This window comes from Lathamus discolor, chromosome 1, assembly GCF_037157495.1.
Source record: "Lathamus discolor isolate bLatDis1 chromosome 1, bLatDis1.hap1, whole genome shotgun sequence".
Taxonomy (NCBI): domain Eukaryota; kingdom Metazoa; phylum Chordata; class Aves; order Psittaciformes; family Psittacidae; genus Lathamus; species Lathamus discolor.
This window is the reverse complement of record NC_088884.1, coordinates 50,401,600-50,426,522: the sequence shown is the minus strand read 5'-3', so window position 1 is coordinate 50,426,522 and position 24,923 is coordinate 50,401,600. Positions and strand designations below refer to the sequence as shown.

At 43.5% G+C, this 24,923-nt stretch overlaps 1 protein-coding gene across 1 annotated transcript; it reads left to right on the top strand.

The window, feature by feature from the left end:
• The first annotated feature begins 1,763 nt into the window (after positions 1-1,763).
• UBE2N (ubiquitin conjugating enzyme E2 N) lies at positions 1,764-23,282 on the top strand. Its single transcript, XM_065670269.1, has 4 exons — positions 1,764-2,089; positions 18,580-18,826; positions 19,014-19,154; positions 19,767-23,282. The coding sequence occupies exons 1-4, from the start codon at positions 2,060-2,062 to the stop codon at positions 19,805-19,807; spliced, it is 459 nt and encodes a 152-aa protein (XP_065526341.1). The 5' UTR covers positions 1,764-2,059; the 3' UTR covers positions 19,808-23,282.
• Positions 23,283-24,923: the final 1,641 nt, after the last annotated feature.

The following is a 24,923-nucleotide window of genomic DNA, read 5'->3' as shown; positions in this document are numbered from 1 at the left end:
TGGTGAGAAGGATAGAGAGGGAAAGGTAGGTAAATTTTGAGGAAGTGTTGTGGGGAGGGTGAAGGAGGAAGGCTGTCAGGGTCTGATTGGAGAAAACCTGAAGTGCCAGACCCTGTTTCAGTTCGTGATCCCAAGAGTGAAATTAAGACACAAACAAGGTCAAGTACCGTAATTGATCAGTTGGTTTATCACGAAAAGACAATTATTATGCAAAAGGAAAATTATTGTAATAAAGGGGATAGTGATAGATTGGAAAAAAAGGTAGAAAATGAAGAAAGGATTTGGGGTGCAGAGAGAGCAAGAGAGCGAGAGTCACCACTGTGGATCCAGCGGTGTCCTGGGGATCTGTCGTTGTCGTCAGTGGTGGGAGTTCTTCAGGGTTTGTAGGCGGTATCAGAGCAGAGTGTCCCCCAAGTGGCCATCAGAGGTGGGTGTCCTCATGGAGGTGTCCTTCTGGAGTCCCCTTGGAGGTACCCCGTGGAGTGAGTCTTGTGGAGTTGCACTCATGGCAATGTCTCATGGAGGGTGCCCCTCAGGGTCCATAGTCGTCTGCGGAAAGTGTCCTCATGGAGGCGTCCTTCTGGAGTCATCCTCATGGCAATGGCTCCCTGGTGATGTTCCTCTTGGTGATTACCTTTTCCCCCTTTTATAGTGAGCTGGAGGGAGTACCTCTGTTCTTCATGTCACATATTACATGGTCCTGATTGACTAGTTTCCCTGGTCTTGCAACCAGCTCTTCAACTGCACGTCTCCACACACGTGTCTGCAGCAATTCTTGGGAAAATGGGTAGCAATTCCTCACACCAGTCCTCGAGGTAATGGACAGAAGAGTCTTACCTCAGCTCTTTGCTACTCATCCCTCAGGCAATGGACAGTGGAAGAATCTCAACTCCTCCCACCCATCTCTGAGACAAAGATAGGTGGAATCCCATCTCAGCTTCTCATACCAATCTTTGAGACTATGGGCAATGGAGTCTGATTTCAGATCAGCCTCTCACAAAGGCACACCTCTCCTGACACATGCTTCATGTTATTGTAACCATTGTGTGATAAATGCTTAAATTTTAGCACATAGAATGTGTTTGTGGTATCTGTGATAGGAATGTCTCAGCAATTATGTAGTCCAGATTTGCCAGTGTCAGAGAACTTTCCATTCTACTGGAGTGTACGGAAATTACGTAGATCATCTTGAAGTCCTGTTTTTAAAGTGGTAGAAAACACTCGACAGCAAATCATGTGTACACCAGGTTTCTGCGCCTGGCTGGGCTGCTAGCCTGCCTGGCAACCTGTGGCGAATAGCTGCATCGTTCTGTGCTTTCATTTCCCCATCAATAATGACGCACAGTGCTTGATGTTACAATTACTGTGCAGCTGTTGTAACATCCTGTGAAGCTTGTGTGACAATGATACTCTAATTTCTACAGTACTTTTCTTCCTGCTGGAAAGCGAGGAGGTTCACCAACCCAGTATTACTGAGATAAAGATGTTCTAAGATACCTTTGTGACAGGTTTAGCAACAGTCACTCTGCTTAAAATCAGGAAACGGTGCATATACCATTACAGTGCACAGCACACACCAACCAGGTCTTCATACTGCCCATGCCCAGCCACGTTTCGCACTTGTTCCAAACGTGTTTCTCCTGCCTTTGTAGACAGCCGGTGGCCATCACGGACCGGGTACCTCGCACAGACCATACATAAGCAACCCTGGAGGCTCGTACCCTGTAGCACTGGGAGAAGCGGGTGACTCCCCGGGCCCTCGGGTTGGCTGCCCCGGCCCACCTCAGCTTGGAGACGTGAAGGGAGGCGGCGGGCAGCGGCACACCTCGGCCGTACTGTGCGCAGCGGGACTCCGGGAGGGCTCTTCAGGCCGCGGGGCTGCCCCCCTCCCGCAGAGCCGCTGGCTCCGAGCAGCCGCGATGCGCACGGGCGCGGCCTACATTGCCCGTCGTGCCGCGCAGAGGGCGGACCCACCGGAAGCTCGGCGCGGACCCGCTTCCGGTTGTGCGCGAGCCCTGAGCGGAGGCGAGCCCGCGAGCCTGCACCCCGACGAGACAAGATGGCCGGGCTGCCCCGCAGGATCATCAAGGTACCGCCGCCCGCCCCGCCGCGCTCCGCGGGCGCTCGAGGGGCGCCCGGCCAGGGGCCCGCGCCGCGGGCAGCGTTGGGCCGGGCCGGGCGCTGCTTCCGGCGCCCAGGAGCCGGGCCGGGCGGGGGCAGGGCCGCTTCGAGGCCTCCTCCTTCCCTCGCGGGGCGGGGGGCGACCCGCCTCCAACGGAGCGGGGGGCAGGCTGGGCCGGGTCCCTTCGCCGCTTCCCCTGGGGGCTCCCGCGCCCGGCGGCGAGCGGCCCGGCCCTCCTGACTGGCGGGAGCGGGCCCGCGCCTCTGACGGTAGCGCCCGCCCGGGCGGCGGCGGCGGCGCCTCACGGCCCGCGTGCGGCCGCCCGGCGGGTCCCCGCGCGCCCCTAACGTGGCCCGGAGCTCGGAAGGCACCGCGCGCGGCCCCGGTTCTGTCCCGTCGGCTGCGCTGCTTCTCGCCCCTGCCCCGCTCCCCGGGGCAGCGCTCGCCGTGTCTGGGCTGGGGGAGCGAGGGGCTCGGGTTCCCCCTCCCGTGCGAGGAGGGGCAGAACGCGGCAGCTAAACCTGGGCTGCAGCCGTATGTCGGGGGCGTCCTACCGGTCCGTGCCGGGCCAGCCTCGGTGTTGCTGCATGCGCTCGGAGCTGTCGGCCCCGTACAGTGTTAGTGCGTTCGTGCTGGCAGTTCAGTGTCGTGCTGCGACTTTCATTCATCAAGCTTTGTGAGGACTTCTAACTTCGGGGTACTTCCAGCTCGCCCTCCGAGTACTGTTTCTGCCCAAGGCTTGGAGTCAGTCAGCGATATGGCAGGGGGGTTGGAGCTAGATGATCTTGAGGTCCTTTCCAACCCTAACTATTCTATGATTCTGTGATTCTATGATACAGGTAGCTTGGACTTGGAGCTAGCGTGGATGTTTGTGCAGGGCTGCTGTCTCCCACTCGATTTGCAGTGATGTGAATTGCAGCCTGCAAATTGGCAATCACTCCCTTTACAGAAGTGATTCCATTCAGATTCGTTAGCCCTTACATGAAGAAACAGCACCCTTGTTACTTGTTGAAGTGAACGAATGTCACAAATAATTTATGATGCTGTGAAGCTCTCTTGGTTGAGTGCACAATGTTGGCGACCACTGTAAAATGCTTGAGTGTAGAATATGTTAAAAAGTGGATGAAAAATAAAACTGTTTTCTCTAAAATCGTGTTATCTAATAGGTGACAGAGAAGATAAGGTAAAAATAAAGCAGGAGTAGCGTTTATCTTGTGTGAAACAAACTATGATTCTTGCCCAGAATTGTAAACAGTAAAAATAACAAAGACAAATCTTGCAGAATGAGTTGGACACTCATCCCACTGATATCTCAGGTGTGAGAAGGAGCACTGATTCATAATACAGTGGAGCTGGTATTCATCACAGAGCTGTGGTAAGAGCTCAGTCGTGAGCCTGGTGCCTGTGTTAAATTTTAATAGCTCTTGACAACTCTGAAAGCAACCAAGGAGAGCACCCACTTGTGAGCTGGTGCATTAATTCCCTTCTTGGTGCTTTTGGTTTTTTTATGCTTTTCTAGAAAAACAAAATGGAGCAATTCACACATGACTCATATCAAAGATGTGCGATGGGATAGGAATGTTCCCTTTCCAGTAGGAGAGGGGATGTGGAGAGACCTGGAAATTACAGATTTCCTCTAGAGGATGGCCCCTTGGAGTTTTGGGGATTGTTATCTGTTACAGGGTGGTATGCATGGGAGGTTGTGTGTTTCCACGTATGCATTATAGGTTGTCTGCAGCCAGTCCAGAGCTTTCAAGTCTTTGATTGTTTGCTTTAGAGGACCAGTTCTTTAGTTCCCGTGCTGTGTATAGATTAGGTTGCCATATGTGCATGTAGTCCAGGGCTTTAATCTGCCTAAACACTTAGAGCCTCAAAAATGTGCAAAGTCATATTTTGAAATATTGCAGCTGCAGAGATGCAGACCTAGAAATAATGCTGCTTGAGTCTTCAGGAGTCTCGAGTGAGAATTGTTCTGACCTTTTCCATCCTGCCAGTCTTGAGTCAAATTTCCTATTGCTGGTTGCCTTGGAGGGAAGGATGTGTTGCTGCTAGTGAGAATTTGAAAGATCAGGGAAGGAAATGGAAGAGAGGAAAGAGTTATAGAAAGGTGAAGTAACTCCATTTACAAGATCTGATTTTCTTTATGCATAGTAACAATTTGATGATAATGGCTTAGGTTACAGTTAGGAAAATACCTTCTCCCTTTGGCCCACATGCGCCCTTTGTGTTGCCATCTGAGGGAGACTGTTGATGACTGGTGGGGCTAAGAGTGCATGTTTGGACTGTAATGAAGTCCAGAATCTAGCTAACCGCTCAAAATGCAGTTGGCGTTCCTCATCTTGACCGACTGCTGGCAGATGGCCTGGCTCTCAGGTTGACTAGCGGCCCTGTACTCTTCAGCCTGCTTCTTTGCTATGTGCAGGCCGTCATCTAGCCCAGTGGGAGAGCACTAGCTTTCCTTGTCTCAGCAGAGAGCTCTAGATTTCCAATACTTTCCCCAAATTCAATTAAAAGGTGACAGTAGAGATGCTGCAAAGCAGTTTTTGCAGACGATATAGAGTTACTCCTGGCTTGCTGTCCTCAGTTTGCTTGGAAACACAGACTTTAAATGAGTGTGTGTGTGTGGGAATGATCTGTAAGCTCAAGAGATGACTTGCTTTAGATTTATGACTTAGTGTTAGCGCATCACAAATGGCAAGTAGAAAACTATTATACAGTTTTGGATCTTTAAAGATATAAACAGATTTGGAAAACCTCTCTTGTGAACAGAGAAGAGGTATTTTTATTTGCTTCAGTAGTCCAAACCCAAGGATCACCTACGAATCACCTTGAAAAGAAAATTTACTAATGTAAGATAAAATAAAAATGTGGTACTGCACATTGACATAGATGTGTGCATTTGGTGCTGTAAACTCTTCCTACTATTAAAAAGTATTTCCAGTATTTAAAAATAAGCCTTTGCAATATACACAAGAAATAAGCCCAGTGGTTTTTACTTTCAAGCACTTACTACACCAATTCTCTCCAGCGTTGCAAAGTCACGTAGCTCCAGGAATTGAATTGCATCTGATTTTTTTCTTTTTTTTTTTTTTTCTCTTGGCTGACATTCAATCTGCCTCATTGCTGTGTCAAGTGCAGTTGGTAGATCTGAATGGGACAGGCAATGCTGCCTCGTGTCATCTTTTCAAATGTGTTTTTCTTCTGCTGTTTTCACTGCTGCAGTGATCTCATCATTCACGATTTGATGTCCAGGTCTACGTGTTGGCTGTGTAGCCAGTTGGTAGTAGCACTTCTGTTACAGTCACTGCAGCTGCTATTATGAAGCAACCATCTGAAGCAGTATATAAGACTCCTTCAAAAACACTTTTTTTTTTCTTTATTAATGAATTTATCAGTGTTAAATTACTGAGGCTTTGATTTCCTCCCCTGCACGGGGTGTGTTGCTGGCTGAGATGTTCCTTCCTTGCTGTTTCCTGTAAGAAGCTATTTCCACAATCCTCCTAGTGAGCTTCTGCTTGCTGTAGCTTTTTTTTTTTTGTTGAGAATCTGGGTAACATTTGGACTGCTGAGTTACAAAATGTTACCTCAAAATGTAAGATTCCAGGGGGAAAAATTACATAGAGTCTCATGGTGTATGTGATGATAAGCACCTATAGCATTCTGTATTAGAGATCAGTATAACCAGCTTTGTATCTTATTTAAAATACAAATCAGGTATTTAATCTGCAACTTCTGAAACTTTCTAGAAGTTCTTACACAGTATTACTGCAGCCAACTTGGAGATTCTTACTTTGTCTTGAAAGCTATGGAATTCCAGGGAATGGACGTCTGTCTCCACATGAGTATTAAAGTCGCCATTGCTTTTTTTGATTTCTCTGCCATTTCTGGCCTTTTTTTTATTTCCTAAATAAAAAATAAAAAAGACTGGAGGTAAACTTAATACCTTTTTGTAGTATGTTATGTTTGTTTGAATGGTGGTTATGCATGGAAAATGTTCCTTCTGGACGGTGTTGTTCCTTGGTATTTGTCAGAGAACCTGTGTATTTATAATGGCTTTTTGTCCCTTGCATGCTGTTTGAATCTTGTGGATAACTTTAAACTTGACAGATGGGTGAAAATTTGATGAATTTTCAGAGGATTTTTTTGGCCTATTCCTCTAAAAAGCACCTGCCGCCTGTCTCCCCAACAATGTAGGAAGGTGGGAAGATAATACATATGCTCCTTTGTGACCCTCATTGAGTCTTTTTGCAGGGCAACTGGTACAGCATAGTCTGGCTGTGGTAGTGGGAGGGGTATATAGGCAGGTGCTGGAAGCCTGAAGTTTGGTAGGACACATGCTTTGTGGAGGTGTGGGGGGGAGGCTGAGAAGAAGGCCCAGTCCCAGAGGGTAAGAAAACTTCCAAGTTAGGTCAAGGTACCAGTTTTAAAAGGAAAAACGTAGAGTCTTAAAAAAATAACTGAAAGAGAACACTGATAACTACCTTTCTACAGCCTTTTCCTTAAAGAAGGTTTCAGTAGACACTAGAGAATCAAAGCTGGGGAAAAACAAGGAAATAATCCAACTAAACACGGAAGTTCCTGTTGCGGGACCACCTTTTGGTATAATACTGCAGTAATGTTGAGGTAGTACAAATCTGTAGTACCCCAAGCTTTCTAAGACTGATGCTGACAGGTTTTTATTGCTTTACATGCAGTTGTTTTACACTGGAAGCCATGGAAGTGTTAACAGACAAGTATGGTATATAAGAAAAGTTTGTTTTGTGTAACAGTACAAAACAAACCCAGAGTTTCATAGTTAAATGTGACTGGTGGGTTAACAGAAGAGAGTGGCAAATTTTGCTGTAGATGGTGTGATGGGTTGATCCTGGCAGGACACCAACTGCTCACCAAAGCTGCTCTATCATTCTGCTTCTCAGCTGCCAAGGGGGAAGAGCATACAATGAAAGGCTCCTGGGTCAACACAAGGACACAGACAGAGATCACTCACCCGGTACCACCATGGGCAAACCAGACTAGACTTGGGGAAATTAGTTTAATTTATTACAAATCAAATCAGAGTAGGATAATGAGAAAATAAAAACTAAATCTTAAAACACCTTATTCCCACCCCTCCATTGTTCCTGGGCTCAACTGTACTCCTGAATTCTCTTCTTTTCCCTTCCCCCTATGCTTCATGGGGGACACTGGGAATAGGGGTTGCAGTTCATCACATGCTTTCTCTGCTGCTCCTTCCTCCTTGGGAGGACTCCTCACACTCATCCACTGCTCCAGCGTGGGGTCCCTCTCATGGGAGACAGTCCTTCATAAACTTCTCCAGCATGAGTCCTTCCCATGAGCCACAGTTCTTGACAGACTGTTCCAGTGTGGGTCTCTTCCATTGGGTGCAGTTCTTCAGGAGCAGACTCTTCCAGTGTGGGTCCCCTGTGGGGGGATACCCGTCCTGCAGCAAGCCTGTGCCAGCGTGTGCTCCTCTCTCCACATGGCCACAGGTCCTGCCAGGATCCTGCTCCAACATGGGCTTCCCACATGGTCACAGCCTCCTTCGGGCATCGCCCTGCTCCGGCGTGGGGTCCTCCAGCAGCTGCAGGTGGAGACTTGCTCCACCATGGACCTCCATGTGCTGCAGGGGCGCAGCCTGCCTCACCGTGGGCTGCACCCTGGGCCGCAGGGGAATCTGCTCTGGTGCCTGGAGCACCTTCTCTCCTTCCGCACTGACCTTGGTGTCTGCAGAGCTGTTGCCCTCACATGTCTCACTCCTCTTTTCAGCTGCTGCCACACAGTTCTACCCCCTCCTTCCTTAACTATGTTATCCCAGAGGCGGTACTACCATCACTGATGGGCTCAGCCTTGGCCTGTTGTGGATCTGTCTTGAAGCCACTGGTATTGGCTCTGTTGGGCATGGGGGAAGCTTCTGGCAGCTTCTCACAGAAGCCACCCCTGTAGACTCCTGCTACCAAAACCTTGCCAAACAAATCCAATGCAGGTGGTATTTGGATATTTGGAAGCTTTGTATGAATTACTGTTTGCTTTAACCAAACTTTGGTAGTTGACACTGCACTGTGTGTTAATGCAAGACTAATGCAAATGTGCTCCATCAGTGTGACTACAAGAATGGTTTACACTGTTAGCTTAGTGAATTTAGTTATGCCTCACTTTACTATAGCTGCAGATGCACCATGAAAAGCTGGATCTGTGCTAGTACATAGATAATCCTCCAGGAATTTGCATAGGATCTCAGCTTCACAGTTCCAAAATCCTGTAATCTGCTATGGAAAATTTGAGATCAAGGTCATTCTCAGGGGAGAGTGATGCTGACCTTAAAAATGCCTCTCTTCATGTTACTGTTGTTTGGCAACAGGGTTGTCTTCCAAGAGTGGGTGGATTCTGGTTTTGTTTATTTATTATATACTTATTTTCTGGGAAGGTGCAGTTATGTGAAATACAGTTGTCTTTATCTTGCTCTGAGTGACTTCGCAGTGGTGATGGCAACTGGGGAACTAGAAGTGTGTGAGGGAAGATTGTGAGAGGTTAAGAGTTCACAGTGATTGCTTAGTAGAGCTGTAGTTTCAGGTTGCTGGATAGTTGTTCATAGATTGAGTGCTAGTTAATGGTTTCTAAATCTAATGTATTGCTGTTCTATTCTTGCTTTTTTACAGCTGATGCCTTTGATACATTGACACTTGGAGCATGAAATTGCTTTGTGGGGTGGGTGGGGGTAGATACCGTCAGGGCCAATAGTAGGGTCTGGAACCTGCAGGCTGAAGAAAGCATTAATGCACAGAGATGTTAACCCAGTAACAGGTCCAGGAAGTGGAGCCATGTGGGATGCTGACACTCAGGGATTATATGGCAAGGAAGGCAAGAATTCATGTGGAGGCCAGCTACTGGAAGCCACAGGTGCAGCCTTCTATTTGTGATGTTTGACCTTTGCTGTACAGTTTAATGGGCATTATTGCTAGTTCTTTTCTTTTTTCTTTTCCCTAAAAGGCAGACATTCTTTACAGAAGATTTTCCCCAATGTAGTTGTTTTAAAGTGGTATAATTGTAACCTAAACATGCTGAAATCTCTCTGACAATATACATCTGCTTAGGTAACCAATTTATTTTCAGTAATGCTGGTTATAGCCAGTTCTTTACATAACTGTAGCTAATGAATTGATAGACCCTGAAAGAATTTGTGCCAGAATGTGATGCACTGTTGTAAAAAGTTTTTGAATTAAGTCTTTGTGGTTTTCTGAGGCAGCTTTATCCCTGTATGTAGGAGACAGTTTTGACTGATATGTTTCACTTTCTCCTACTGCCTCCCCCTCAAAAATCAAAGCAAAAACATACATGCGGCTTACCTTCTCGTGTGCAACTTATCAGTTCTTGGTGAAGGAGATCAGTGTGGTTTTTTTCCCCCTTATCCCAATCTGACAGAACAGCAGAGAGTTGCCATTTGGCAAGTAATTATAACTTGTCTGTGTGCCAGTATGCAGCTAAACCCTTCAGTTTCCATTTCATACCCCCAAATTAATCCAAACTATTAGCTGTAGTTGGAAGATAACAGCACCAGCAGCTGGCAAGGGTTTTCTGCAATCAGAACAAGAATATAAGGCAAATGTATGCTGTATGTAGTCTGAATTGAAATGTTAAAGTTGATATTGTATGTCTGTGTTTTTTGCAGGGAGGCAGCAGAAGGTGGAAAAGTTACTGTCTGGTTAAGTTAGATTAACAACAATTTCTCAAGGTGATTGGCCCTGTGGTTCATGGTGAGCAGCCTTACTCTATCAAAAGGCTTTGTGCCTCTGTGTTAAACTTGGTCTGAGGGGCTGATTTGACTCAGAACTCTGCAGTGAAGATTATTTCTTAAGCCAAATCAGTTCTGTGATCTCGTTTGTTATTTGATTTAGCAGACAATTGGGCTGATGGAAGGGGTGTATGGGATTGTGACTGTACAAATTAGCACTGCTGCTGGGAAGTCAGAGCTTCCCATTCTGGCAAACCCTTGCCTTCTTTGACGAAAGGAGAGGTGGAGGTAGTTACAGATGTGAGTGAAATTACGAAAGGCTGAGAACCAGGCTGAAGTGGTAGAAGCAAAACATTTGGCTCAATTGTGAACTCAGTAGCTGAAGCCAGTTAATAATGAGATTAAGTACTTCCACTCTCAGTGACTAAAACTTAGTGCAAATTAGGTGTAACTTTTTTGTTGTTTTTTTTTAATATCTTCACTTTTTGCTATTGGTAGTGGCTTTTGATCTGCTTTAGAAGTCTTCTGGGAGGACTTGGCAGCAAATACTTTCTCTCCTCTGGGAAGCAAATATTGAAGAGACTGATGAACAGTCAGTTAAACTGAAAGATACCTCTTTTCTCATCGCATCTCCCACATAAATTGGTATGTGTGGTACCCTCCAATGATAAGTGTTATCATTTCACCTATAGCAGAAAATGGAGCTAGTGACTTTCATTTTAAACCTGTCATTCCTTTTTTGAAAAATTCTAATTGCAGTGTCATCTGTGGAGTTTGTCTACAGCATCCTTTATAAAAGTATTTCTGGGTACAACAGTTCAAACACATTTCAGATTAAAAGTTACCTTGTGAATTATGCTGTAGTGGCTTGACCTTGGCCAAATGCCCATCCAGCCATGCTCTCACTCTCTGTACCTCAACCAAGCACGGGGAGAAAATAAGATGGAAAAACTCATGGGTCAAGATAAAGATAGGGGGAACACCTACCGATTACCATCATGGGCAGAACAGACTGGACATGGGGAAAATAAATTCAATTATTGCCAAGTAAACTAGAATTGGATGGTGAAAACCAAAATTAAACAAAATTAAAACACCTTTCCCGCCCTTTTCCAGCACTCAACTTTAGTCCATCCCTCCCAACTCTGTACTTCCTCTGTCCCTGATGGTTGCAGGGGGATGGAAAGTAGGGGTTTGTGGTCAGTCCATTACAGCTTCTCTCTCCTGTTCCCTCCTCCTCACGCTTTTCTCATGCTCTGGCATGGCCCTCTCCATGGGCTACAGGGAATCTCCTGTGGTGCCTGTAGCATTTACCCTCCTCCTCTGACCGTGCTAGTTTTGCTCATAGTGTCTTCCCCTACACTCCCCATTCTCTGTGTGATATTTTCTATCTTTTCTTAAATGCATTTTCCTAGATGAGCCACCAGCTTGGCTGATGGGTTCAGTTGTGCCCTGTAGCAGGTCTGTTGGAGCTAGTTTTGTCTGTCCTCTGCTAGACGGCAGTGGACATCAGTCAACCTTTTGGGGGTTAAAGATCTAGTTAAGAGTGCCCAGCTCACTTTTCCTAAGTTGAATTGGGAATGCTGACAGGGTTCACTTTCTCAGGAGATTTGCAGGATGGTGATTTCTGGCAAGGGGGCAACAGTAAGCACTGGGAGGTGAGCTGTAATTCCTGTTGCAGTTTAAGTTTTTGTTAAGACAAAGATACTCATCCATCATCTGTCTTTCCTGATCTGTTTGGAGTAAAGGCACCTAGGGTTAGCTGAACCTACAGGTAAAGGTGGATATTACTTGCATTCTTTCACTGTCTGGCCTAGATTAGAGAGGGCTTGTACCTTGCCTTAGCCTGACAAAGTTGTAGGAGGGTAACCTCCATCTTACTGGGTATTGTTGAAGGTAAATAATTTGACTGCTGCATAGAGAATTAAGCTAGTAAATGTGCAGCTGAAAATGGCAAGGAAAGAATCATTCCCCTGAGACGTTGCATAAAGATGTGGTACTGTGCCATTTAAAATATTTAACAGCTCTAAGGCCTGCAATATTTTCTCCTTGTGTAAGAGGCTTTCTTAATGTTTTCTGTTTTCAAGTTTCAGAATAATTTTATCACAGCTATGCTGACCTCAGAAAGTCTTACTGGTATCTCTCTTTTTTTTTTTTTTAAGGTACTAGCATAAAGCTGCTAGTCAAGGATGCTTTTCTGTAGTCTAAACACTATAAAAGGTTGCTAGATAACTGTTTATAACAAGTGTTGAAGAATTTTGTAGATGGATGAGGACTAATTTAGCAGTTTACCATCTGTTACTGAAATTAGCCCTGTTGGTAGTTAAGCTTCTTCCTTTGGAATGAGGCGGTAGCCTCCGAGTTTCCTTTTTAGGTTGGTTACAGAACAGTAATCTGTTACGCTAGTATCTTGCTGTGATTAACACTGCAGGCTCAACTCTTCAAAACATCCCTTTCACCCAAACCAGCAGTCTGTGCCCCCATTCTTCTGACAACATGTGTTTGCACCCTCCTTTCTGCTGGCACAGCTGTTTGTGTGGACATGTGGTGAACTGCATTAGTACTCTTCTCTTTTGCGTGATTTTTTTTCTTTTCTTCTTCCAGATCAGCTGCAGACTGGGTTTCACCATGAGGTTGAGACAGAGGCATACAGGCAAATGTGAAGGTGTATAATAGGCTGAAGTGGAAAGGCAGCATGGCTTTTTCTTTCCCCAGGGACTGTTCATTTATCAGATTAAAATGCTGAGGGTTTGTTTTAAGGTCTTTCCTGAGCCTTCTCCAGGCTGAGCCAGCCCAACTCTCCCAGCCTGTCTCCATAGGAGAGGTGCTCCAGCCCCCTGATCATCTTCATGGCCTCCTCTGGGCTCACTCCAACAAGTCCACATCCTTCTTGTGCTGGGGACTCCATAACTGCACACAGTACTTCAGATGGGGCCCATGAGAGCAGAGTAGAGGGGTCAGAATCACCTCCCTCGACCTGCTGGTCACACTTCTTTGGATGCAGCCCAGTGTATGGATGGCTTTCTGGGCTGCTAGCGCCACTGCTGGGTCATGCTGAGCTTCTCATCACGAATCATATCACTGAACGCTACTGTATTTAACTTGTGGATTAATATGCAGGTTTTTTTACTTGTTGAAGCTAACTGTATAGCAGTAATATTGAATATGAAATAAGAAAACAGCATTTTAAGGGAATTAAGCAGGCAGACAGCTGAATTACTAAGCAAAGCAAATTTGGCTGAAGACATGGAGCTTGGATTTCTTTTTTGAGCTACTTTGTGCTGACTTTGCAGGCAAACTTATTTCTCAAATTCTGGTGGCCTCCATACAGTAGCCTTAAAGCTCCTGTATTTTGTAGGTGATAGATATTGATTTGTTCTTACCTTTTTTTAGCTGCATCCCTTGGAAGGCATAATGAAATCTGTGGTGATTAACTGTTACCATAGTACAGGGAATGGGCTTGCAATTATTTTTCCAAGCAAAGAGCATCCTTTCTAAAAAGCAGTGAAGAAGCTTTTAAAATTGTCTAATCCCATGCACCAATTTCTTCCCTTGCTACTGGAGTGATTTCTGTCAGGCAGGAGAAGCTTTAGACAGTTCAGCTGCAGTGGCTCTGCTGTATAAGAAATGAAGTTTGAGGGGTCTTTTTGCAAGCACTTGCATACCTGAATTTTCTACCTGTAGTTATTTGCCAGTATGGCGGTGTTTGATTCTGGCTTAGTCTGTTGACAGCAAGGAAGACTTCTGAAGTATCTTTTTTCAGGCTTTCAGAAACACTGCTGCAAGACTGAAGGTGGTTAAAATAGTAGTGTTATTTCTAATGGATTAATTCTTTGTATGCTTGTTCATATCTTTGTGTGCACTAGCAATGGATTTTTGTGCATGTCTGTATGGAAGCATCTTCTATCTTCTGGGTTGTTCAGCTCACTTAAATAAGGGCTCTGTCCTGTATATGGACCAGGAGAATCCTGGTGGTTATGTCTGCTTTTCAGTAACTTCTTTTTCCCTTCCACTGAAAGCAGGATAACCAAACAAAAGCTCAAAGAATGAAACCTATCCTCCTGCAAATTATTCTCTTGTGTTTGTGTAGCTTCCCTCAGTCTTGGCAACCTGAAAAACCCTCACTCCCACTGGCTGCTCTGTTGGCCTCTTCTAAAGATCATGGCACTCTCTCTTCCTGAGCCTTCTTGTCTTCACAGGTTACTGTAAAAGCAGGTTGAGGGTTTCTCCCCCCCAAGGTACAATTAGTTTTCAATTTAATGTCTTCATAGAGCATAGCTATGCAGAATGTCAGCTACACCATCTGTCCCATACTTATCATCTGTCACTCTACTTCAAGCCACCTGTGTTAATAGGGAAAGCTTTGCTTTGCTTGTCAAAACACCTTCAACACTTCTGTGTTTTTTAACCACTTAAATAAAAATAAGAAAAATAAAATTGTGGGGGCCATAACCAGTTGTGAATGACAGTGTGTTGTTTTGGTTTTAAGTACTAACTGTATCTTTTGGGTTATTTTGGGTTTATTAATTTTCTTTAGTTGATGGAAATCATGGAAAAAGTGAAGTAAAAGCAGGAGCAAGAAGAGATCTCAATCTAAAAACACTGCAGAGTCTGACAGATAGAATTAACTGCCTACAGCACCATGGGATACTTCATTAAATGCTTTAGAGCTCAAAACATGTCCTGAAATCTCTTCAGTGAACCTTGAGTATGCTAGAGGACAGCTAGCAAGAAACACTGTTAAGTGCTGTTCTGGAACACTTATTTGATGTAAGTTTGTATTCCCATGAAGACAAAACTAACTGCTGTATTGTAAAAATATTTACTGTGAGCAGCAGGACTTCAAAACCTGTTTTTCTGTCAGTCTGTCCTTTTTCCTCTATAGCATGTGAATATCTGTGTGTCCCACCTCTTTTTATCTTTATTGGCAATTTTTGGGGGTATTGTTGCCAGGCAGGAATAGCACATACTTAGGTGGGATAAACTGGCCAAACAGCGTGTAATATGAGAGTTCTTCACGTGTTTCTCTTCAGTGACACTGAGCTTGGTTTCTGGCTTAGCCACTGCCAGCTTACAAAACATACGGAAAAGTTGAAATTGGACTAAGGGTTCAAAGGCAGTTTTGGGGAGGAGAGGGGCAAGTAACAGTTCGCACAAAACTCACTCAGCTAAAAAACTGGGGAAAGTAATATAAAATTACAGCAGAAGATCAACATATAGTTGAACTTTTCCTTGCTTGTGGGTTGAGTCCACACACCTTGTGGGTGACTTTTACAGGGTGTTTTTTTTATGTGGTTTTGTGTGTGTGTGAATGTACACTTAAAAAAAATCATCTCACGGACTGGCTTGGGTTGGAAGGGATGTTAAAGCTCATCAAGTTCCAAGCCCCTGCCATGGGCAGGGACACCTTCCACAAGACCAGGTTGCTGACAGCCCCATCCCTGCATACTGACATCTGTTTCTCTCAAATATGGCATACGTCTCCAAGTCTTATGGCAAATCAAATTGATTGTCTCTAATTGGCCATCTTGGTGTAAAACGTGAAAGTCAAGTTCCTGATATTACTTTAGAACTGGACTTACTTGGATGCTTAAGCATTTTACATACTTAGACCTTAAAATGTAACTTTTTGATTAATTTTTCCCTTCCTGTTCCTTTCCCATTGTTTTCCCCCAGATGCGTTGAAGAAATTATTATAAATATCTTCATAATTGAAAGGCAAAAGCCTTATTTGCTGTCAGAATTTAGCAGGTGGTGTTGATGTATTTAAGCACAAACATTTCATGTTCTTTCAATAAATGGCAACTTTCTTGTGGGTTTTTTTGTAGTCTAACAAGCTTGTCAGTGTTCTAAAAAGATGCCTTTTCTGAACCTAAGGTGCTTCTCAGCTTTTGTGTAAAGCAGTAGTGATGTATGTTCGCAGGAGTCACAACCTGTCATTTTGTGTGTGTCAGTTTAGCCTGGTGCTTGCTGTCTTGGCATGGTGGCTTCATCAGAGCTTGGTGGGTATGAGAGATGAGAGTTGACCAGTTACCTCAGATTTCTTGCAAGTATTCCTCCTCATCTCTGCCTGAAAACAGCTTCAATTATGCTGATAGTGGTGGAGCTCCATGCACAGTGCAGGAAGTGAGGCATGATTGCTTAAAGCGTTTTTAATCTAATATTGATGTTCCACAGGGGGCTTTTAGGAGCAGCCTCAGCACTAGTGTAGCTGTATGCAGCAGAAATGCTTTTCTTTCCTCTCCCCTTTTCTGTGGTGTTTTATAGCAAGATTACCACGTCCACATAATGTAGAGGCATAAAGGGCTGTGTGAACATGATGACATACTAGCAGCAGTATAGCCCCTTCAGTATAATGCAGTACCTCAATTAAAAGGATCGTTTTTCCCATACGTGGGCTCTCCCATTGTTTACTGGGAAATGGTTATTAGTGGCAGAATGTGCAGCTTGCAGCCAGGCATTGCTCCATCAGTTATGCTGGCAGGTAGAAGTGCTGATGCTGCTGCCAGACAACTGCTGATTCCAGGTTATTTTAAGCCAGGATTGGCTGCCCACTATGGTTACAGTCAGCATACTGTATGCATACTGGTATAACTAGAGAGGCAGTCTGGAGACCAGAGTGATTGAGTGGAGGCTAGGGACTGCTGAGATCAGCCCAGCTATTAAAATGTGTTACCCTTAATATTTAAGAATAATAATAGTCTTAAATCTGAGCAGGCCCATAAGGCCCAAAACCACACAAGTAGACAAATTGTGGATCTGGCAAAGTACAAGTGGTAGCAGCTGTGAAGAAGTTTAAAAATGGGATCTTTTCATGAAGTTTGTTCTTTTTAAATTTGAAGTTGGCCGGCTGTGTTAGTTTGTCTTTTCCATAAGGCACTGTTTTGTCTGCCAAAACTGTCAAACTGCTTCAGAGGTGGAAATCCAAATTGTCACACTTACCTGTGGCAGCACCCACACTGAAAACTTGCTGGAAGAAATAGAGGATGTTTTATAGCACGTACAGGCATCATCTATAGTTTTACTTTCACGCTGCTGAACTAAAGCTTTAAGCATTCATTATAGCTGCTTTTCTAGACAATTACTGTACAGGTAAATAGCAGAATACAAGTTCTGAGTACATTATAAATTTGCGTAAATTTAAAATAAGCTTGCTGAAGTGAGTGTAGACAGCTCTAAGAAGCTTGGATGGCCTTCCTGTAAGGTGTGTAAGTGGCATTGACAGCTAATGCCTGTGCAGATAAGTGGGCAATATGTAGTCATAACAAGGAATTAGACCAGATAAATGTATTTTTATGTTTGTGTGTCTACATAGTAATAACTTTAGTATTATGATTTGTAGGACCTTGATTTTGAGACAAATAACTGGATTTTGGCATAAATTACTGTGACTTCACTTCTTTATTTTTCGCTAAAGCGATGTGTTACTTAGCTGCATTAAGGCAGCTATATCACTTACATGCTGTGTAAATTTATTTCTGCAAAATGTCGGTATTGTAACACTCCTGTTATGTTTGAAGAATGGATTAAGCCAAGTAGAGGTAATCAGTCCACTTGTTTTTGTGTTAATGCTATTTATAGACAATAAATATGTGATAAAACTAGAATAATAATATTATACCTACCAGTTACCATTTTCTGTCAATAGAACTAGGATAATTTTTCATTGTGAAAGCCAACACAGAGATGGTGAAAAGATTAACTGTATGTAGTAAAAACAAACTAGAGGAAGGGCAGGAAATGGGGCTAAAATTACCTGAGGAAATGAGGCTTCGGCAGGATTTCTTGTCCCAGCCTAATGTCCTCTTGCCCATTTTGGCCTCACATTCCTTTTTTATAAGGAGAAGCAGAATGGTGCCTAGAATACTTGTGAAGGCTGGCAGCAGAGGAGAGGGAAGGTGCACAGGACTTGGTCAGTCTGTCTGCTCAGTGCATTAGTGGGATGGTCAGAACATGGGCAGCTCTTAACTATGGTCATAGTGTGGTGTCTGAGGCAGGGTTTGTGCTGTAGGCAAAAGAAAGGAGCACGAAGAATACAGATCTGTGTAGGAAACCAGACTTCCCTAAGCTTGTGGCTGGCAGACCAACTTGCCTGTCTCCTACTGCATGTTAGGGTGACTTTAAAAGTGGTTTATATGTAGGCTGAAGGTGCTCACACCAAGGCTATTTATGCATACATGTGTGTAAATATATAACACATCCTTAAAAACACTGTTAAGTGTTGCAGCAGAGCAGTACTTTAAATTCCTCAAAGCCTGGATCTAATTCCAGTACAAATGTTCATCTTAATAAACTGTTGTTAGAGTAAACCTTGAACACTTTCTGTGAGTGATTAACCCCTTCTTTGACTTCTCCCATAATGCGATTTTCTCTTTAAGGTAAAATGGGAAATGCTTTTGGTGTTTTCATTGTGGTATATTGAAAACAAATAGCAGCTTGGCAGTAGTTTAATCAAATGTTATGAAATTTGAGGACACTGTTACCTGTTAGCTTGTGCTATAGAAGCATGTGCTGTGAGGGGTCTGAAAGGAGTTGCATACCAGTTTACCACATTCTTATCTTTCTGCAGATGTTTTTTGACTTTAAGGTGTCTATCTAACATTGCTTCTGTGGCTGTAGGCAAATAGCTCATAATGAATACTCGTTGTTTTGAAATAGTTTGTACAGGTTGCATTTATTTTAAATCTGTTGTATTTGTTACATTGCCTCCTCTTCTTTTGTCTTCTAGGAAACCCAGCGCTTGCTGGCAGAGCCAGTCCCTGGGATAAAAGCAGAGCCAGATGAAAGCAACGCACGTTATTTCCATGTGGTCATTGCAGGTCCACAGGATTCCCCCTTTGAGGGTGGGACATTTAAACTTGAACTATTCCTTCCAGAAGAATATCCAATGGCAGCTCCTAAAGTACGTTTCATGACCAAAATTTATCATCCTAATGTAGACAAGCTGGGAAGAATATGTTTAGATATTTTGAAAGGTAAGTGCTACCTTGTTTTCTTTCTTCTGATTTTATTTAGTACAGAAACCTGTAAATGGACCCTGAAAAGAGATTTCATTTGTTAGAAGAATGCCTTGCGTATTCTTTAATCTGGGAGAAGAAAGCTTGCTTTTGCTGTAGGCTGTGGTGAATATGATGTTTTACACTGCTGTAAATGTCTCTTCAGATAAATGGTCCCCAGCTTTGCAGATTCGTACAGTCCTGCTATCAATCCAGGCTTTGTTAAGCGCTCCCAATCCAGATGATCCTCTAGCAAATGATGTAGCTGAGCAATGGAAGACCAATGAAGCCCAAGCCATAGAAACAGGTGATGTATATTACATTCCTTTCTATCTAGTTTTAGGAAGTAGCTGATTATTCATTGGTTGGGGATGTAAATCCCAACCTCTTGTTTTATGTTCGCAACTTGCAGGAATAATTACTGCATACAGTCATAGTCCAGCTGTCCTGAATGTGTCTACAGTGGTCTGTTTTCAAGTCTATGATGCTTGCTAGAAGAAAAGCTCTCTTGATCTGTTTCACCTTGAGTGTTCATGTTGCAAAACTTGCAGGCATGTCTAATTTGGAGTTGTGGTAAAACAAAAATATACACTACTGCTTTTCCTCTAAAGCTTAAGGCACAGGTATCTAGTTTCAGAAAGTATATCTCTTCCATACCTGCTTCTGTTGCGTGCTGTTATGGACTGAAAGATTTATTACATTACGCCTTTCCACTTCTGGATCCAGTGCAGTCAGGCCACTTCTGTAATATGAGGAATTGTCAGCTGCTGGAGTTCAAAATTGCGCTTAAATCTCCGAACTGATCTATTTTGCATACTTGAACAGTGGCATAAAGCTATCTTTCAAAAGAAGTATTTAAAGTTACTCTAATAGCCCTAAAAATATGTATTTTCTTAAATGTGTTTCCTTTTCTTTACAGCCAGAGCATGGACTAGGCTATATGCCATGAATAATATTTAAATGCGCTTTGAACATCAAGTGTGCATCACTTCTCCTGTTCTGCCAAGACCTCTTCCTTTTTTGTTTGCATTTAATGGACACAGTCTTAGAAACATTACAGAATAAAAGCCCAGACATCTTCAGTCCTTTGGTGATTAAATGCACATTAGCAAATCTGTGTCTTGTCCTGATTCACTGTTGTACCGCATGAGCAGAGGCTAGAAGTTATCATCTGGATTGTTGTGAAATTGTTTGAAAGCAGCAGCACATCTCTGCTTTTAATCTTTTTTCCCATCATGGTTTTAAGTATAAGCACTGTGAATGAAGGTAGGCAGGGTTAGCTGCAGGGCTTTTCGTCTTAATTTTGTGGGCTCCTCCTCCCTTTTTATGGTGATGCTAATTGCATTGGTAAAAGCAGCTAACCAGTTATACTTTAGAATATACGCTCTAGCCCAGTCTAACTTAGACGCTGTAGATGGACAAGCTTCATTGTTTGAACAAAAAAAAAACGGGAACATTAAACATCCATCACCTTCACTAATAATATTGTGATTCTGCTGTCAAGCGTAGAAAAATCCCCCCAAGAAAAAGCTTGTGACCATTTTGTATGGCTTGTCTGGAAAATCTCCTGTAAATCTTATGTTTTAGTAAAATATTTTTTGTTATTCTACTTGGCCGTTGTACAGTTTATTTTGCTGTGTTTTCATTTCTCTAATGTGACAATCGTATTTAAAAAAAGATGGAAACCAGAACTACGATTTGTCTTCACCAGTCTGACAGATTAAACAGAGAAGAGAATTCACAAGATTGTTTCCTTTTTGCTTCTGTTTGCTGACTGATTTTTATTAGCTTGTGTCATGTGGCTGACCTTACCTGGCCAGTTCAATCTGAAATTGAATTTGGAGTGACTTTTAGAAACAAGTCTCTGATGTAACCATTATAACCATAATTATAGCAGTGCGTTCATATGCATTTTCATGGAAATAACCATAATCAAGCAGGAGGTTGAGAGCAGATGACAGCGCTAATTGTGAGTATCTGCATAACTTCTCTTTGCTGGTTGTCATCAGATGCTAGGCTACACAGTTTTCTAACTTCTTGAATTTTGCCCTCTATTAACATGTAATATCAGCGTGTAGAACCACGTTATGGCCAGCTTGTGTAGTGACTGATGTTTGCTTAACCACTTCCAGCTAGCGCCTCATACCACTGGTTTTCTCTACAAGCCTTATTAAGCTACTTGCTTGAGCAACCAGTCTGCTTAAATAGTAGCAAAGCTTCCCTATTGGAGGGGAGGAAAGTTATGAAAAACTTCCTTCTCGTCCTTGTTTTTGGTGTATGCATCTTGTCTGAGAGTCCAGCATTTTTCTTGGCCTTCATCCATCTTACTGCTTCCCTTAATTTCTTGTATCCATATTCGCTTTCCTTTCCCCAAACCTTCTCCCTCACACAAAAAGGGGGGAAAAAATGCTTAAAAGCTTTTGGCAAGGCCAACCTGAAGTGTATAAATGACAGCTTGTAGTGTTTGCATAGGGAGTGTTTTGTCATGCAATTCAGGGGTACGGTTATGTAGTCTGTTGGTATTCTCCCTCTTTCACCTCTTCTTGCTCCAGTGTCATCTGAAATTTCTATAGAATGTGGTGTATTTATTGTGCTCTTCTGTAAGATGAAGAATATCTATTAAAACTACGTTTTCCAACAGACAGTGCTTTCAGTGGTTAGTAACTGGTGTTGTCCCTCAAAGTATTCTTTGTAACATGGTTGAAGCTTGGTTCAGAATTCAGCTTGATCACCAGACTGACCTATACAAAAACTGTTCTAAAACAGCTAGTTTCTGTGTGGAATGTAAGCTAAAGTTGCATTCAGGGTTTGTAATAAATTTGTTTGTTCTTCAGAGTGGGTAAGCGCTGTTAACCCTCTCCTCTTGTTACAAGTGAGCATGTGTTTGGGTTTAGTGGGCATAAAACCTATGTGTGCTATTAACATGGGTAGCTTTCATGGCAGGCAGCTGCGTGAGCTGTCTACACCCTGGATTCACCTCACCTACTTCTTAATGCTTTACTTTACACTACATGTACAGCTTTCCCTAGCTCTGCCTCTACTCCAGTGAGGAGCAGCACCCCCAGAAGACAGTCAGACCCACCTCAGCACCCCCTTTGAACATGGCTTTCAATAAACAGGACCTGGCCTGGCACTCAGGCAGTTGAACTTCAAATGAGGTAGGATGAACCCAGACCCAAGGTCACTTAGCAAATGGCTAGGTATTTGTGTGTTCAGGGCTTAAAACTCAGCTCCAGTTGGCAGCTAATCAGAGGCTATAATTAAAGATAAGTTCTTAATGGACTATAGTTACTGTATTAATGAAAAACATCCTCTGCCTCCACTTGCTAGTGACTGAATAATGTAGCTCATAGAACTGTTCGAGTACGCAGCAGCCAGTATGTGTGATTTAAAACCCTTTAGAGTATTTTCAAATGATAGCTGTAATGAAGGAAATTTTAAATGGGCTTCCTAAAAGCTAAAATCTTTTTGGTGTGGGTCTCTTCAGGCATATTTAAATCCTTTTGAAGTGGTTTATATGTATTAAAAGGTAATATGTATTCAACTTTTAAACCCAGTTTAAGAGCTCTGTATAAAGCAGAGTTGGGAATTTCATTGTCTTACACTGAGGAAGCTTTTTGGCTAAATTCTTTGAAGGCAGTTACATTTAACCTTTTTCCTCAGTTAAGTAAATGTATTTTCACAGCCACTGTCTGAAACTCAGTTACTTCTGTTACATCTACCTTCACGGCTGGTTTGCAAATGCAGCCATCTTTTAGGGAGCACTAGTTTTTGCTGGCTTTAATGCCTCTCCACTGGACAGATTTACACTAAATGTAAAATAAATGGGTTTCCTTCTGCATTACTGGTGCTGTGTGCCAAATGTCCTGAAATCCTGAGCAAGAGCGGTAGCACTGCACGTTATTATGGTGGAGGCTGGATAGTAGCTGTTGGGCCTGGGTTAGCACATGGGCTCTGAAACCTCACATGCAGAACACTTCTGCAGTAGTTACAATACTTCTCTTTTAGATGGAGAGGATTTGGATGGCTTTATTTTTGCATAACCCTTCGGGGGTGGTGTCCTAATGTGTAGCCATGTTCTGGCATGGATGTGAGGTATGTTGCCACTGGGATCTGATGGGACAGGTTGTTTGTATCTTAGATGACTTTAGACTAAACCAAGTGAAACGTTGTTTCTGTAGCTTTCAAGAAAGTGTATTTCTGCACATTGAGTTATTGTGAAGCATCTGAATGGACTAGTAACATCAGCCATTGTGACATCTCGAACTAATAACATCAAAACCTGTGACATCTCAATTTGTGTACAGTCCTTGATGGGATTTTTTTTCTTTTCTGAGGGTTACACTTAAAGTGAAATGTCTGGTAGGTTTTGTCAATAACATGTCTTGACTGTAATGTAATATGACACTGAAATAAAAGGAAGAGTGATTATTCATTGCATAGACACTGAGCTTCATTTGACTACAGTGGGCTGCTGTCAGTGTGCTGACAGTTCTTGGCATCTGTTAAAACAAGGAAGATGAACACTGAGAACTTCTCCTATAACTCGCTTCCCAATTGCTGTGGCTTTGCTTTTTTGCCTCTTGGGTGGGGTAAAAAGAGCAACTCCTCTGTCCTAAAGCATCAGAGGGGGCTGCTCTGGTACACAAGATCAGAAGATGCTTTTGTGTTCTTTTTTTGCCTCACTGTGTTTAAATCTGCTTGTTTTAGTACAAGTCTTTCCCGTTTACCTGCACAGTTCAGATAATTTCTAGTGCAGTGAAATTGACAGATGTATTAAGCTTTGGTAAACCATGTTATGTTATGAGCATGGTACAATGTTAATTACGTGTCTGCTATGATGGGTTCTGTACTGTGTGTTGCAGCATTTCCTGTCTCAGTCTGCAGGAGGATTTTAAAGCAAACATCTAATTGTTGCACTGAAGTTCATTAGAAGAATGGTGTCAAGCAGCGTGAATGCTTTACCTGTGGTGTCTGCTTTTGTAAACTCCACTCAAGGCTTACTATAAGGGGTAAGGTGTGAGCAAGTTTTCTCTTTGTCTGCAGGGCAGAAAACCAAGGGTGAAAACTGCTCTGTTTTGGAGGGTTATGGTGGTGGAAGCTGTGGGCTGAACACTACCCGCGGGATGACCCGTTAGGAAGGGGAGTTATACCCTACCTTGTTGATAGGGGTTATCACCCTGGATCAGTCCATCACTGGTTTGAGATCCTCCTGGAGGTAAAGAGCAGTGGGGGTGCAGCGCCTGCGGTTCCTGTGTATCACACAGTGTGAGCCTTCCCAGGTAAAGAGGTGGATAGCAGTGTGCTGTCTAACAAAGAGTTTTGTTCAGCCTGAAGGAGGCTCCAGTTAGACCTTAGAGCAGCTTTCCAGTACCTAAAGAGGGGCTTAAAAGAAAGCTGGAGGTACTTCTTACGAGGGCATGTAGTGACAACACAAGGAGGAATGGCTTTAAACTGAAAGAGGGGAGATCTAGATTAGACATTAATGAATTCTTTACTGTGAGGCACTGAACAGGTTGTCCAGGAAAGCTGTGGCTGCCCCATCCCTGGCAGTGTTCAAGGCCAGGTTGGACGGGGCTTTAAGCAACCTGATCTAGTGAAAGGTGTCCCTGCCCGTGGCAGGGGCGTTGGAACTGGATGAGCTTTAAGGTCCCTCCCAGCCCAAACCATTCTGTGATTATTATTAAATTGGGAAATACAAATTACTTCACACGGGCACTCGTCTCTGACAGAAGTGCTTGTTGCAAAATTGTGTTTCAGATGCACAGGTGTACACTGGGCTCATCTTCAGAGCTGCTATGAGGGAGTGTTTTTGGTTCAGGCCTAATCTGCAGCTCCCTGCCTGGCAGGTCCCCCAGCTCACATGTCCCCGGTTTCTGTAGCCACTCTTGCAAGGTCAGTTAGGAAGGATTTCAGGTGGTGGTCAGTTGTTGCTTGCTGTAGCAGGCGTGCTTAGGATGGGTACTGATAAATATATGGAGGGGTGTCTCTGGTCCTGTGCCCCATGCTGAGTTACTGAAGGCAGGCTAGTAACAGTTCTTGGCATCTGTTAATCTCAGAAGAGCAAGACACAGTA

Bases quoted from the DNA above. Each gene is read 5' to 3' on its own strand.
- UBE2N (XM_065670269.1), top strand. From the start codon at position 2,060: ATGGCCGGGCTGCCCCGCAGGATCATCAAG. The intron at 18,827-19,013 runs GTAAGTGCTACC...ATGTCTCTTCAG, and splicing joins ATGTTTAGATATTTTGAAAG to ATAAATGGTCCCCAGCTTTG. The intron at 19,155-19,766 runs GTGATGTATATT...TTTTCTTTACAG, and splicing joins AGCCCAAGCCATAGAAACAG to CCAGAGCATGGACTAGGCTA.